This window comes from Nyctereutes procyonoides, unplaced genomic scaffold (assembly GCF_905146905.1).
Source record: "Nyctereutes procyonoides isolate TBG_1078 unplaced genomic scaffold, NYPRO_anot_genome, whole genome shotgun sequence".
In the NCBI taxonomy this organism is placed as follows: domain Eukaryota; kingdom Metazoa; phylum Chordata; class Mammalia; order Carnivora; family Canidae; genus Nyctereutes; species Nyctereutes procyonoides.
Window position 1 is genome coordinate 34,249,706 of NW_026575024.1, and position 16,812 is coordinate 34,266,517.

Sequence of the window (16,812 nt, forward strand, 5' to 3'; positions counted from 1 at the left end):
TTCCTCCCAGACTGTAAGCACCTTGGGGTTTTGTAGTACCTGTTTTACTTATCAATGTAGCTTAATCACTATGAAAATCAGGAAATTCTACAGTTCAGGGCTATGGGAGTTTTTGTTCTTGTTATTTGTTTCTTTGTGGTTTTTGTTTTTGTTTTTTTCTGTTGGAAGTCTTAAGTGTGTACCAGCAAACTATTAGAAGCAATCTATTCATGGTTCAATGCAATCCATTTTTTTTGTACTTAATTGCTAAAATTACCCAACAATGTTAGGGAATCTTTAGATAGGAGTGAAACTGTGAACCAGTCTTCCAATATCTTCTAAACTGTGTTTCACAAGAAAAGTATTAAGTGGGAATCACTAAAGAAGGAAAAAAAAAAGGGAAAGTATATGAATCCTCTTACACCCACTTCGTATACTGTTTCCTGAGTACCTAAGACAGTGTTTGTTTTGAACATAAAGCACATATTTAAATGAACTAGAGAACTCAAGAAGTGGAATAATTTGAGTTAGTCCTTATTAATAGCATGATTTGAGTTCTCTTGATAGGAAATTGGGCAATATTACAATTCGAGCTAAAACACTCTGTGCATTAAATGTTGTCTTTATAGGATGATATAAAAACATTTGACTTGCCAGGTTTCAAAGGATTTACAAAGTCCCCTAGGGAAAACTGGTAGGGGAGAGAAAAGATGGCTCAGAAGAGTAAGACGGAGTAAGAGTAATTCACAGTAAGGAATTTTAGAAGATGGGCAGCCTGGGTGGCTCAGCAGTTTAGCGCCGACTTCAGCCCAGGGTGTGATCCTGGAGACGTGGGATCCGGTCCCGCATGGGGCTCCCTGCATGGAGCCTGCTTCTCCCTCTGCCTGTGTCTCTGCCTCTCTCTGTGTGTCTCTTATGAATAAATAAATAAAATCTTAAAAAAAAAAAGAATTTTAGAAGATGTTTTCTTACTTTCAATGAGAAACACACAAAGAGGCACACTTAAGGCAGAGCTTATTTATATGCTACTAGTTATTTCTTATAAAGTAGACATGAGACCTCCTCCAGACTTGGAATTGTGAAAAGCTTTATACTCCTGTATTTCTAAAGAAATAATTACATTATTGATCTTTGTGCATTGTTAACTCATCTATCTAGAGTAATGGAAAAGAAAAGAGATGTAGATAAAACAAGAAGATCAATCTGAAAATCAAATAATATTTTATCTTGAAATATTTTTAGAGACTTTAACAAACATATTCACAACTGTATTTAGGCACTTATAAGGTATCCATTTACTTTAAATTCCTTCAATTATTTATAGCAAACTGAAAGGAAAACTTCTCTAAATCCATACAACCCTTTATAATTTTAACAAGGGAAAGATATAAAGCTAATAATCTTTCACTGCCAATTTTCACATCATCCTTAAGATAAGTTAATCATGTTAGTCACCACAAAATATATGGTGGCACACTACTGTTTGCAGATTTTATTTGGGTCGCCACATCAATGCTTTAAGATGAGCAGGCATTACTATCACCCATATTGTGTGGACGCTAATCTGAAACAGCAAAAAACAAGTTGCCTAATTTTCAAAGCTAGTTAAATATAAAAGTTCTAGAAATGACTTGTTTTCTAGCTCTTTTTGGATTATGCTTTTCACGGAAGAATAAATTAAAGAAAATTTAAAAATGTAAATGCCTATGAGTAGAATATAGTCAGCCAAATATACGTGAACCATAAATGTATAAATATAAATGCAAATATATGTCTTGCTTGTTGAGTCATAAAGTAAATAAATATATATGTAAGTATATATAGTAAAATATTCTGATGCCATTAAATTATTCAGATACCCCCATATTGTCTTTCATTTTCAAGCTTCTGATTTATTTTTCAAGTACTCACAGCTTGTTATGTGCTACCCAGAGCACTTAAAATATAATTAATCATTTATTCCCATAACAAACTTTTTAAGAGGTCAATACTAGTATCCTCATCCCACAGATTAACAAACTGAGGCATAGAAAGATTAAGGAAATCTCAACAGACTGCATTGCTTTTAATTGGCAGAACCAAAACTCAAAGTCAAACAGGGTGGATATAATTTCTACTATCCTCTTCAAAGTGTCAAAAGTCTTAGGAAACACTTGGATTTTCCGGAAACTGCAAAGGGAGCATTGTTTGTGTTTGTCGTTATTAAGGAATTACTGAGCCTTTTTTTGGTTATGCTTCATTTTAACTTCTGTTCTGAGGTTCCAGAAACTCTTTTGGTGCCATTGAAGGGGTACTATATATCAAGTACCATGTAAGGAGGCTGACATTACAACAAAATAGGAAAAGAAAAAAAAAAACTCACCTGTAAAGGATGCACACACCAGGGTGAACTTAGTTAATGTATCTGCATTCTTTTAACAAATGAGCCTCTTGGGCAGCCCTGGTGGCTCAGCGGTTTAGCACCACCTTCAGCCCAGGGCCTGATCCTGGAGACCCGGGATCGAGTCCCACGTTGGGCTCCCTGCATGGAGCCTGCTTCTCCCTCTCCCTCTCTCTGTATCTCTCATGAATAAATAAATAAAATCTTTAACCCGCCCCCCCAAAAAAACCCAAATGAGCCTCTTTATTCTTCCAAAACTTGGGCACAACAACATTGAGACTTATCTAGAAGCACCAACTCCCTCCCAGAAAGTTGGAGAAAAATAAAATGAGTTTCACCATCTTAGTGAGGAAGCTAAACAGTAAGGGACAGGTGATGTCCAATAGCCTGCTTTGCAAGTACCATGACCCCTTGGGGCACAAAGATCTTTATGCACTGGAGTGGCAGTGGCAGGCACATATGAATTTTGCTGGTGTTTAGGTGGTTGCATTTCTCAGAGAGTTACTACTACAACAGTGTAACACACATTTTCAAGGCACATATATTCCACCCCTAGAGAGGACCTGCAGGGCTCCCATATATGTGTGATAATGCTTTCTGGCCATGATGCAAGAAAGCACCCCAGGAGACACTCTTCACCAATGATAGATGGTTAAAGGATCAGTATTCTAGTTTTCCTAACACTCCTTGGGGAACGTTCTCAAATGTGTTCTTCACAGTCTCTTAGAGTGGCCCTGAATGGATGGAGCCTCAGTTGCTCAAAGTGGTAAACCTCCCATTAACACAGTTTATTGGCTTCCTCTCCTCCCATCTCATTTTCTCACTCCCTCATCACCCTTCCCGTTATCACCTCCAAATTAACCTACTTGCCTCCAGATTGTTCACTCATGTCTGCTTCTGGAGCATCAAGACAAACATCCTTTAAGCTAAGCAGGTGCATTGCAATCCAGCTCAGATAATGCAACCTCTTGAAATGCTATCTGTACAGCATTTTTCCAGTTGTGGCAAATGTCCCTTGAACATCTCCACATTATGGGACTAACTCACTTGTTCCCAGGCATCTGGGCACTTTATTTTAATTCTTTTTTCTGCTACTTCTGAGTGTCAGCCATCTGAACACCTCCAGAACCCTCTTTCTCTTTCTTTTCTTTCTAGCTTTTGAAAATATATGAAACAGTGCTCTGAGCTTGTTTATGGAGAGGAGAAAAACATCAATCAGTTAAATTTTTAATTAATCACTAGAATGCTATTTGGACATTCTTCTTGAATTTTCTCTCTTCTCTGTGGCCATTCCCAAGAATAACCAAACCCTTAGCCACGTGGATATGTTCATATTCAAAGGGAATATTTTTGGGGATGGTTGTTTTTACATTTTCCCCAAACAATTTTTTTTATTTTATATTTCAATAGCATATTTTTTTATAAATTAATTTTTATTGGTGTTCAATTTACCAACATACAGAATAACACCCAGTGCTCATCCCGTCAAGTGTCCCCCTCCATGCCCGTCACCCATTCACCCCCACCCCCCGCCCTCCTCCCCTTCCACTACCCCTAGTTCATTTCCCAGAGTTAGAAGTCTTTATGTTCTGTGTCCCTTTCTGATATCTCCCACACATTTCTTCTCCCTTCCCTTATATTCCCCTTCACTATTATTCATATTCCCCAAATGAATGAGAACATATTAACTTTAGCTCTATCAATTCATGCCTGGCACCTTTGAACTACTTTATTTTGGATGGAGATGCATAGGCAGGCCAACTCTATTTTATTTTCTCTATTGGTAGATTTATTTGTACACTCCAGCACCCCATGAGTGAAGACTGTCTTGATACATTCATCACCACTCTATCCAAACAAACATAAATGATCTTGTTATAATACCATTGTGAAATCTGAAGGACAGTACTTTATCTGCTCTGTTTTTCTTTCTAGTATTTGTCTATAGTCACTTTCTTTGTCATAGTCAGTCTGTTTTCCTCTTGCTCCCTCCATCTAAAGGAATGGCTGAAAAATATCCAAGCCTCCCTCACCTTTCACTTACAGGAAAAAGAAATGCCTACACAACATCTTCCAAGTCTTCCTCTCTGCATAGGAGAATGTTCACAGCACTGTGTTTCAGAATTGTGGTTCATGCAAGTGGATGGTGTTTTATCTAAAAAGGGTTGCTGGCTATGTCAGCTGCCTAAGCTACTGGTACATCCTGAAGAGAATGACATTCCTCATCACATTCATTAAAAGGAGAGAGAAACTTTCATTTTATTTTTTTAAGATTTTATTTAAATTCCAGTTACTTAACTTACAGTGTAATATTAGTTTCAGGTATGCAATATAGTGATCTGATACTTTCATGCAACACCCAGTGCTCATTATGCCAAGTTTAGTCTTTAATCTCTATCACCTATTTAACCCATCTCCCCCATCTTCACTCTGGTAACTGTCAGTTTGTCCTCTATGGTTCAGCCTATTCCTTGGTTTGCCTCTCTCTTTTTTCCCCTTTTGATAATTTATTTTGTTTCTTAAATTCCCCCATTTGAGTGAAATCGTATGGTATTTGTCTTTTTCTAACTGATTTATTTCACTTAGCATTATATTCTATAGCTCCATTCAGATTTCATTCTTTTTTATGGGTTGAGTAATATTCCACTGTGTATATATACCACATCTTCTTTATCCATTCATCAATTGATAGACACTTGGGCTGTCTCCATTATTTGGCTATTGTAAATAATGCTGTTATAAACTTTGGGGTGCATGAATCCCTTTGAATTAGTAATTCTTCTGTTCTTCAGAGAAATACCTAGTAGTGTGATTGCTGGATCAAGGGTAGTTTTACTCTTAACTTTTGTGGAACCTCCATACTCTTTTCTGGAGTGGCTGTGCCAGTTTGCATTCACAACAGCAGTGCATATAGGTTGGTTCCCTTCATATCCTTGCAACGCCAGTTGTTTCTTATATTGTTGATTTTAGTCATTCTGACAGGTGTAAGGTGAAATCTCATTGCAGTTTCTATTTGCACTTCCCTGATGATGCATGATATTATCTTTTCATGTGTTCACTCGCTGTGTGTCTTCTTTGAAAAAATGTCTATTCATGTCTCTGTCCATTTTTTTAAAAGATTTTATTTATTTATTAATGATAGACAGAGAGAGAGAGAGAGAGAGAGAGAGAGAGAGAGAGAGAGAGAGATGGGGGCAGAGACACAGGCAGAGGGAGAAGCAGGCTCCATGCAGGGAGCCCAACGCGGGACTCAATCCCGGGACTCCAGGACCATGCCCTGGGCCAAAGGCAGGCGCTAAACCACTGAGCCACCCCGGGATCCCCCTTCTGTCCATTTTTAATTGGATTATTCATTTGGGAGATGATGAGTTTTATAAGTTCTTTACATATTTTAGATACTAACATTTTCTCAGAGGTGTCATTTGCAAATTAGGAAACCTTTAAAATGAAAAGTGTGAGGATAAGTATTGATTCTAAGGGAATTTGTTAATCTATCTTTTTTTTTTGAGAGGCAAATATTAAATTCAAGTTTTTGATGGAGAACCATCCTGGATATTATGTTATACTATATTATGTTAATATCTTTTTTTCACAACAAAATTTGAATAAAGCATAAAAAGAGATTGCTCTGCCTTCAAAGAAATGGTAGCTTTGTATCTACTAAGTTTGGCCATACTTTTTAAAAGTCACTTAAATAAACAAGGAATCTGTCACTTTATTTCTGACTATTTTACTGTGTGTTAATGGAAAGACTTTCATATACTTGATCCATTATATGAAAGATGGATTAAAGTTACATTCATACAACTGTAATTCACGTTGAAAATATTGCATTAAGTGCTGAAAATAAAATTAATCAATATACAGATTGTTCCATAAGCCTAAAATCCAATAAATGTATATTTCATGGGGCTGAGTAGGGTATATGTTCTGTACCAAAATTTTTCTGGTGTCAAAAATGAAATGTACAGATCTTTAAAAGGTATTTTATCTTGCAGATATCAAATATACAAATAAAGTAGCTTTCCTTTAAAAGTCATATTAAGGAATAAAGCTTTTAGCTCTTTGAAAAATCATCCTTTGGCTTGTGTTTATCCCTTCCATTAATTTCCAAAGTTTTAAATGATACAATTATAGTAATACATGCTGTAATGGCGCCATATGTCTCAGGTATAGAATGGTCTTTACTTTCTTCATTGGTCTATTACCTGGAAATGAGAATTATTAACTTGAGTAACTTTCTTTGCAACAGACATGAAGTAATTTGATCATGAATCCTGATGATTGAAAAAAAGTGAGCTTATTCAGTCAGACAGTCTCCATTTTGTAACTCTTAGGGGAATGGAAGTGATCTAGGACTTAACTCTTGCACAGTGTGGTTAAATTGTAGCTGCCAAAATTCTTAGTTGTCTGGCTAATTCTAACCGTAGAGACATATCAGTATATTCTCAGGGGAAAGCAGGCCTTGAGTGACAGCTTAGTGAAAATACGAAATTCCAAGTTCATCTCTTACTGTTTTCTGAGCTATATTCTTTAGTGTTCTCCAACAGATAAATTTAACATTATTACAGAATTGTAGAGATAGCTCATTTTCTTTATAAAAATCTCAAGGAATATAAATCACAGGGACCAAGAAATGTGTTGAATTTGGTAGTAACCTGAGAAGGTAAATACTTCTCTGGAAACTGGTTAGGATATTCAATCAATAAGAAAATCTCAGACCGGGGCACCTGGGTGGCTCAGTCAGTTGAGCATCCAACTCTTGATTTCAGCTCAGATCATGATCCGAGGGCCTGAGATTGAGCACTGCTTGGATTCTCTCTCTCCCTCTGCCCCCCCCCCCGCCCCGCCGCCCCACTCATGATATGTGTTCTCTCTCTCTCCCCCTCCTTTCAGAGAAAGAAAGAAGAAGAAAGAAGAAAGAAAGAAAGAAAGAAAGAAACTAAGAAAGAGAAGAAGGAAAGACAATCTCAGACATAAAATCCTTAGTAGGATAGGTTTTTAGGAGAGGGTGGTTTTCATGCAAATTGTGTGTACGGTTTTGTTACTGTTACTACTTTAATTTTATTCATTTTTGAAATACAGCCACTCATATCCCCAGACTTGAGACTGATGTACCCAAAAACAATATTTTTTCAAGGCATTTCCATTAAATTCCTTCTACCTATAAGGACCTCCAAACACTTTGGTGCCTTTGCTATTTATCCTCCCAGATAATTCTCCCTTTGCCTATTCTCTGAGGGTCTCCTCTGCTGAAACAACTGAGGGCAGCTTTCAGTACTTGAAAGGACAATTTTTTTTTCCAGTATACCCTTCATATGTCAATATGCTCAATAATGAACTCGGGTTTGAGGCTACCATGTCACCTTGGGATATTGTGTTCAAAATGAGAAAACTCAGAGTTATAGGTAAAAAGAGAAGTCACTTCTTAAGGGGGAGAATGCTAGTATAACCCAAGTTTTATGTTAATAAAAATATAAAGGAAAAGGACTTGTAAAAACAAATAAAATGACTAATGGTAGGAAAGATATTAAAATACAGTTTAAAAACTGGTATGGTCAATCACCAAAAAAGGACATTAGTAAAGAACTTGTTTATTATATACTTTAAACAATTTCTCTATTTACTTCCAGAATTACATAATTTTAAAATACTGTGGTTTCTATTGAAAGAATATTTCTCAAATCTTACTGTGCCTGCAGTTCATGCTCAATACTCTTTTTATTATTTATTGTACAACATCTCAGATGTAGAGACACTTATATATAGAATGGCTTCTCAGATACCTGCTCCTCCCTGACCCCCACACTTAGTCCATGCAGTTCTGAGAGCGGCACTCTTTAATCAATCACTATATAATAAGTGGGAAAACCTGTTTTTAAAAGACATGAGAGGGCAGCCCGGGTGGCTTAGCGGTTTAGCGCCACCTTCAGTCCAAGACGTTATCCTGGAGTCCTGGGTTTGAGTCCCACATAGGGCTCCATCCATGGAGCCCGCTTCTCCCTCTGCCTGTGTCTCTGCCTCTCTCTCTCTCTCTTTCTCTCTCTCTGTGTGTGTGTGTGTTTCTCTCATGGATAAATAAATAAATAAATAAATAAATAAATAAATAAATAAATACAAGAGAGAGGCAGCCCAGGTGGCTCAGCAGTTTAGCGCCACCTTCTGCCCAGGGCGTGATCCTGGAGACCGGGGATCGAGACCCGCCTCAGGCTCCCTGCGTGGAAACTGCTTCTCCCTCTGCCTGTGTCTCTGCCTCTCTCTATCTTTCTCAGTGTATCTCATGAATAAATAAATAAAATATTTTTTAAAAAATAAATAAATAAATAAAAGACATGAGAATTAGTAAAGTAATATGGACTGCACAGAAAATGCTCTGGTTTTAGAGGCTGTGACCCAGCAACCTCAGACAATGACCAAATCCATACAAGAAATATATTTTGGTCATCTGAATGACCAAATCTATTTTTCTAATAAATCACAATATCTCAGATAGACTCTGTAATTGTTGATTTTAAATTTGTTATTTATAATTAAAGTTTCAGATGGTTTCTAAGAATTACCTTTCTCTTCCAAGTATGCATACAGAAAATTAAAAGTACTGATCATTTTCTTTTCTAACCATGCCTCAAACGCGTTCAAAAACTATGATGCAAACGAACAAAGCAAAAAAAGTGGCAAACAAAAATACAGAGAATGAGCTGGTGGTAGCCAGCAGGGAGGTGGGTGGGGGGAATGTGTGAAATAGGTGAAGGGGATTAAGAACAATTATCATGATGAGCACTAAGAAATGAACAGAATTGTTTCATCATTATATTTTATACCTGAAACTAATATAACACTGTATGTTAATTATACTTGAATTAAAAAATAAGTAAATCAAAATGTTTAAAAATCAGGATGCAATTAATCATTTCATGGAACAGCTAGAATCATTCTTTTATTAGTCTTCACAAAAAAAAAAAATCCATTCTTCCTGAATCTTTTCCTTGAATCTTTCATTAATGCTAGAATGCTAAAAATTTCCCTTTTTTTGCTATTGTTTGCTTAATAAAATTTCTCCTCTATTCCTCTCCTTTTCTAGGTCATGCAAAATGATGTTCTTGTGATAATATTTGATCTTTCTAGGAGGCCTGATGTTTTTGATAAGTTCCCAACTTGTTAGTGGAGTTGAGGTTTTAGTTATACTGGGCACACCTCTGAAATGGATTTTTCTCTTCATAACTTACCTGAAAACGTTCCTCTTTATGTAGACAAACAGAGGAGAAAGTTTTATTAACTAAGAAAGAATTAATGGCAATAGATCAAATAATTGAGCTGGAAAGGTTTTATTTTCTTTCTTCATTTGTGTTAAAAACCCACTTTTTCTTTGTAAGAATGCAAATTCTTACATGAATTTGTGAATATAAACCTCAGCAAGGAGATCAGAATAACCAGGCCCTGTTGGCACAGAATTTAGCTAAATAAATAAGAATACAAATCTATTCCTTGCTCAGAAGCTGGCTGCAGATTTGCTAAGTGTTGATTTGATGTTAATTTTCTGCATGGACCTCTCATTTCCAATGAGAGGAAAAGGATTCAGCCAAGGTGAATGAGTCTTATTTTAGGTCTTACTTCAATTTGGGAGGTTCAGAAACCTCCATTTCCCAGCAGGACTAGATCTCTAAGGAATCCTTACTTATGATATCTCAAAGAATGGAACTTGCTCTGAAAAGATCGCAGAAGTTCTCTATGTCCAAATCCCAGTACATTCTGACAGTGGAATTAAAATGAACATATTCATGGCAGGCGCCGCCATTTTGCCCAGTCTAACAGCCTGTCTTTACAATGGAACTCAGTGTTGGAGAAGGTCCACTCTGTGACTTTCAGCCATGTTTCCGCCTCACGCCTTCCATGTTTTGATTCTACACGAATCACCTTCTTCTCCTTAATGTGTCATGAATTGAGGAGACATTTTGTATTTCAATATGTGATTCATGGGATGATTGGAGGAAATAAAGGGAGAATTATAGCACATAAAAATATGCTACTAAAAGATGTATGACAGAAAGAGCTGTTGACTGAGGACCATAAGTCTTATTTTGTTCCAAGTTTATTGAGGTTAATTACCATATAACATTGTGTAACTATAAAATGTACATGATGATTTGATGCACGCATATACTGCAATATAATGCTGATTGCCACCACACATTAGCCAACACCTCCATCACATCACATAATTACCATTTCTTTTTTGTGGTGAGAACATTTAAGAACTACTCTATTAGCATCTTTCTAGTACATAATACAATATTAACTATAATATTAATTGCCATGCTATACATTCAATCCTTAAAATTTATTCATCTTGTATCTGGAAGTTTGTACTCTTTGAATAAAATCTCATTTTCCCCATACTGCTGCCCCTGGAATGAACCACTCTACTCTTTTTTCTCTGAGTTCAGCTTTTTAAAAAATTCTTCATGTAAGTGATATTATACAATATTTGTCTTTCTCTGTCTTGCTCATTTCATGTTATATAATCCCATGAGGACCATAAGTCGTAAGAGATTTCTCAGAAGAAATTCTCTCTCTACAACCTTTCATCAGGTTACTCTACCTGTCTGGGCCATGATGGGGTTTAAGATTTCAATCATACTATTTTTTAGTAAGAATAAAAAGCAATTTTGTTTTGCAGGCATTTTGGGTCTAATACTTTTGAAACTATGCTACCATGTTGGAATCTCTAGTTATAGACTAACTTTTTCAACATTTATTATCTAGGACCCCAAATTACGTGAACTTTTGGATGTGGGGAACATCGGACGCCTGGAGCATCGCATGATAACGGTGGTGTATGGGCCTGACTTAGTTAACATCTCCCATTTGAATCTCGTGGCTTTCCAAGAAGAAGTGGCCAAGGTACAGTGGATGGAAACTTCTGACATTTGTCACCTCATTCTGAATCCTTATATTGTACTGATGCCTGCAAAAGACTGGGTTTTTGTCATATTTAACATGTCTTAAAATTACATCTAAAAATAATTCAGCTGCTCAGGTAGAAGTGTAATTCAAATGCCTCCAAATAATGATATCTACTAAGAATTATGGAGATTTTTCATCAAGAATAAGACATTTGATATAATTTATTTGCAGGAGAAAATATAAGTGAAACCAATTTTTAGTTCCCTAAACATCTTGTCCCCACACATTGTGTCTTAGCCTCATTCCATAACATTTCTGACCCGGTCTCCATTCAATCCTCTCCTTGAGCAGGCATCCTTAGCACATTTTTAACTTCTTTTACCGTGTGCAGTACCTAACCCACCACCATACACATGGTAGCTGCTTAATGAATATGAGAAGGTATTAAACACTTTTAAGATAAAAATTTCAAATAATAATAATAATAAATAACATCTATTCAGTTATAGACTAGGATGGTAAATTAGACAGGGCCTCTCCATTAAGGAATTGCTAATTTACTAATATGGCAGGCCTTTCGGATACATACAGAAATAACTAGAATACAGGCAAGATCTATCAAATGAGAAGCTATCAATTTCTGGGAACCCTGGGCTCAACTTCGATGCTTTCTCTGGACCAGTCCAATTGCCATGAAAAGAGTACTAAAATGAACATATTGAAAGAAGAGCTTTCTTTGTTCATGTTTATAGTTCATAGGATACTAATGATGATCTTTATCCTTCATACCTTTCCTTCAAGAGTTAAGAAAATGAATCAAAGAATTATTTTAAGTTTGTATGTTATATCTTTGCCCTTATAGAACTTCTCATGTCGAGGATAACTATGGGGTCATGTCAAGCCAGTTATCATTATGATTTATAAATATTTTTTAAAGATTTTATTTATTTATTCATGAGAGACAAAGAGAGAGAGAGAGAGGCAGAGACATAGGCAGAGGGAGAAGCAGACTCCATGCAGGGAGCCCGACGTGGGACTTGATCGCGGGACTCCAGGATCACGCCCTGGGCCAAAGGCAGATGCTTAACCACTGAGCCACCCAGGGATCCCTGATTTATAAATTTTTAACCCTCAGTGGTCTGACAGTTCTCTGACCTACACCAAAAGTAATGATCTGAACTCTAATTCTTTAGTGATCATGGTAGAGGCTTATTTCCAACATTTACATAACATCAACTTTATTTCTTATAAAGGAATGAATGAAATGTGAGCCAGTTTTAACAGTCTGAAGTCTCTGGAAACTACTCTCCAAGACTGTGTTACAGACCTAGTCTATTTTCCTTCTAAGAACCAAGTCACCCATTTGCTTCTGCAGTATAACTTACTTTGATGTTTGGAGAGACTTCAGTTTTATGAAACATTCAGTGTGATAGCATTATACTTGCCTAGCAAGAGTTTTTATTCTGGTATACTATTGGTAATCTGTGAGTTGTATATAGTTCATTTCTCAGTATATCACTGGATGGTTGAATGGATGAATGAATATATGTAAATACATATTAATGATTTACAAAATATTTTTAAGATATCTTCCCCAAATGCAACCATATTCAGCTTAAAAAAGTAACCAATTCAGGAGATTCATTAACTCTCAGAAACATCCAATAAGTGACAGTGAGTTTTAGGGAGGTTTTTACTAAGAATGAATATAGATTATATATTACAAGCCAATCTACATATCTTATACTGCATTAAACCTTTGTGCAGTTATGTTTAAAACATATTCAATTTCCTTCTCTCTGTACACTCCTACCCATTAGTTTTCTTTAGGAATTTTGATTTCTGAGTTCTGTAATATTCTCCATGAGGACTGTATCTGTAGACATTTTTCCAGCAGCAACTTGATGTTCCTGGTATAATTAATGAAGATACGGAATATGTTTTGCCTTCCCTGCCTTCCCGGTAAGGTATTTTTTTTCCCTCACTGAAATTGCTCTGTCAGCAGGTTAAGATTTGCAAAGACCATTTTACTCTCAAAACGTACTTTCCCTCCTTCTAAGTGTTAGTATTGTCTCATAACATCACACCTTTTATTTAATCTCTGGGGCCAGTGTACATGGTGCTTTGTGTAGTGCCAATGCCAAAGGAGTCAGCCTGTCTCATTATGTAGAGCGCTTGACAGAAACCTGAGCTGCTTTGAAACTCGAATGTCTCCAGAAGAAATTATTTACAAAGGAATTCTGGCTTGTTCATTCGTTCAACACATATTTGTCAGTTTCCTTCTCTACGCCAACCACAATTCCAGTGTTAAGGATACAGCATTCTAGATTGCTGAGAGCCAGTGTTCTGGGAGAAATAAACAGATAAATCATAATGATGAAGGAAACATATTGTAGGTCAGATGGAGATCGTGTGGAAGAGTAAAGCAGGAAGAAAGGGTATGGGGGTGGGAAAAGAGGGTTACTTCTTTATGGGGTATGCAGGGAGGGCAAAAAATCTGAAGGAAGTTGCTCAGTTATAGCAATATCATAGATTTCTGAGAAATCTCTTGGATCAATTTAAAAAATTAGTCAGAACTACGACTTGAACTTACCCAAATATATTATTCTAGATTTGTATGCTTTATTTCTTAATAAACATAAATCACTTGAATTTGAACTTTTTATTTATTCCTTAAGACAAGTGACTTATTTAAAAGATTGATGGAAGAGAACACTTTCAATTTTTCTCTCTGTAATTAGACTACAAACATGGTATCTCTTGCAGTGATACTTTTTGTTAAGGAGCTTGACTTTCCAACTACTCTATACCCTAAGGATCAGCTTTCCCTGCTCCCTGGAGGGGCAATCCCTTTAATGTGCCAGAGAAATAAAGGATTTCACATTAGCCCTCTGAAATAGAGCACATCTGGGGGTATATAGTAAGAGTCCAGTTCAGATTGAGGTCATTATTAGACGCCCAAGTGGATATGTTGAGTTGGATATATGAGGCTGGAGTTGGTGCCAAATATAATATATTAATTTAGAAGTCATCAGGTTATAGATAATATTTATTTATTTATTTATCTATCTATTTATTTATTTATTTATTATTTATTATATAGATACTATCTAATGAGACTGGATGAGATCAGCCAGGAAGTGACTGAGGATAGAGAAGATGTCCAAGGCCTGAGTCATCAGTACTCTAACATGAAGAGACTGAGATATGAAAGAACCAGAAAAGGAGGCCAGGGAGGAGGCAATGAGATAGTGTTTATAATTGGAAGCCAGGTGAAGAAAATATTTCAAGATGAGTAAAGTAGCCAACAAATAGGGTCCGATGCTGCCCAAGATGAAGACCAAGAATGAACCATTGCATTTAATGACATAGAGATCATTAGTGACTTTTATTAGAGTAACTTCAGTGGAATGGTGGAGTCAAAAGCCTATTGGAATGGGCTCTGGGGAATATTGGCGAGGGAGAAAGAAAAAAAAATTCAAAAATGATTGCTCTTCTTAGAAGTTTTGATGTTAAAGGCAGCAGAGAAATGGGAAGCAAGGTTCAGAAATGGTTTTTAAGATGCGAGAAGCAGGGCAGCCCATGTAGCTCAGTGGTTTAGTGCCGCCTTCATCCCAGGGTATGATCCTGGAGACCTGGGATTGAATCCCATGTCGGGCTCCCTGCATGGAGCCTGCTTTTCCCTCTGCCTGTGTCTCTGCCTCTCTCTCTGCATCTCTCTGTGTCTCTCATGGATAAATAAATAAAAATCTTGAAAAAAGAAAAAAATTATTTAAAAAAAGGTGTGAGAAGCAACAATATACATGTATGCTAATAGGAATGGTCCCATAGAGGGAAAACAAAGTGCCAAGGTAGGAGAGAAGACTTGTAAGAGCAAATTCTTGAGTAGAAGCAGTAGGATCTTGTGCAGAGCTCAGTAAACTACAGCCTGGGGGCCACTTCTGGCCCACCACCTCTTCTTAAACTTTTATTGGAACAAAGCAATGTCCATTTGTTCACATATTGTCTATGGCTGTTTTGGCTAGACAGAGATGAGTAGCTGTGGTGTAGACCATATGGACCACAAAGCCTTACAGATTTACTATCTGATCCTTTATTTAAAAAGTGTGTTGACCCTGTTCAGAGATTGAGTACTTAAGCTCAGACAGGAGAAAGAACATTTCCTCAATAAGAAAAGGAAAAGTGGAGCATGTTGTTATAGATGCTAATAAGGGGTACATGTGGAGAAAGTTGAAGACATTTTCTGATTGCCTTTACTTTCTCAGTGACGAAGGACACGGAAGTCAGTGGCTGAGTGTAAAGACAATCTGAACCCTCAAGCCTTTTTCAGCACCAGTTGGTACATTTCTTTCAAGATCTGACTGGTAAGATTAAAGTAGACCAAAAAAAAAGTCGGATCATTCACATCAGCCCCCAAAATAATGTTGTTATATGTATATTAACCAAAATGCAAATTCTTCCACTGGTCAAGGAGCTTGAAGATAAAATAATTGTCTTCCACTTGCTCAGTTCTAGCCCCTCGTTTGAGGGGAGAGGCTACATAGAAAGAGACTTCTAGTATGTACTACCCCCGGTGGTCATAGAGTCTAAACAGCATTGTGTACGTTGTAAGACAGATTGCTCTGATCTAGAGGCTGAGGTTCACAGGATTGCCATATACCGGTGTTGACCTTCAGGTCTCAGGTATTCAGTGATAACTGTTAGGAGATCACCCTTCCCTGAGAGAAGCTCAGCAAGAAGGCAAATCTGTCTCATGATTAGCAAAGGGGAATCCCAGTGTGCAAAGACAACATGTCTTCCCTCTGAGTTCTAGTCCCTTTCCATGGCTGGGTTCTTAGAAGTCATCCCCTCCCTCACCTCCCCAACTCCTATCTCCAATCTTTGTTCAATGCAATATATTGGTGACATAACTTATCACCCTAAGAAAAAGAATTGGAGATTCAGGCTGTGATAGTCAGTCCTAAATGGTTGACACTCTGATTGGCGCCCTGGATAGACATACTGTTGAACCACTGCCTTGTTTGGTAAATTTCAAATTTCTAGGTGTTGCTCCAGGGTATTAAGATGCAGTGGGTTGAAACAGCAAGGATCCATCCAGTGGGTTAAGAATGAGATGCCTAATGGCAGAGTTGTGCAGGGAAAATTTTTTGTTCAGATGCCATTGCTTTCAATCTTTTAATTCTTTATAAACTAAATTCCCTGAAACATTTTATAAATAGGAAAAACATGCTATTTACGAGGAACCAGATTACCTTTCAATTTTTGATTGAAAAGCACCAATTATGACTATATAATTTGATAGATTTTGGAAAAAACACACCCATGTAAATAGCACTCAGATCAAGAAATAGAGCATCACCAAGTCTCCAGTGTCTAACCTACTAACATATCCCTATTTTGACCTCCAACTTTATAGATTAGTTTTATTTTTATTACTTTATATATATGAAATCCTTCTATATTTTTTACATGTGTTTATAGTTTGGTTCATTTCTTTGCTAAAAGGTATACCATAATTGATTTATCTATTCTATGGTTCATGAACATTC

The 16,812-nt window shown here is 36.8% G+C and overlaps 1 protein-coding gene across 3 annotated transcripts in view; it reads left to right on the top strand.

Annotated features, from left to right (window-relative positions):
* The window catches only part of PLCB1 (phospholipase C beta 1), a 673,777-nt gene that overhangs the window by 417,731 nt on the left and 239,234 nt on the right, over nt 1–16,812 (top strand). For all 3 annotated transcript variants that reach the window (XM_055305255.1, XM_055305265.1, XM_055305262.1), the window contains exon 4: nt 11,123–11,260. In XM_055305255.1, the coding sequence (XP_055161230.1) occupies nt 11,123–11,260 (138 nt within the window). The remainder of the gene's footprint in view (nt 1–11,122; nt 11,261–16,812) is intronic.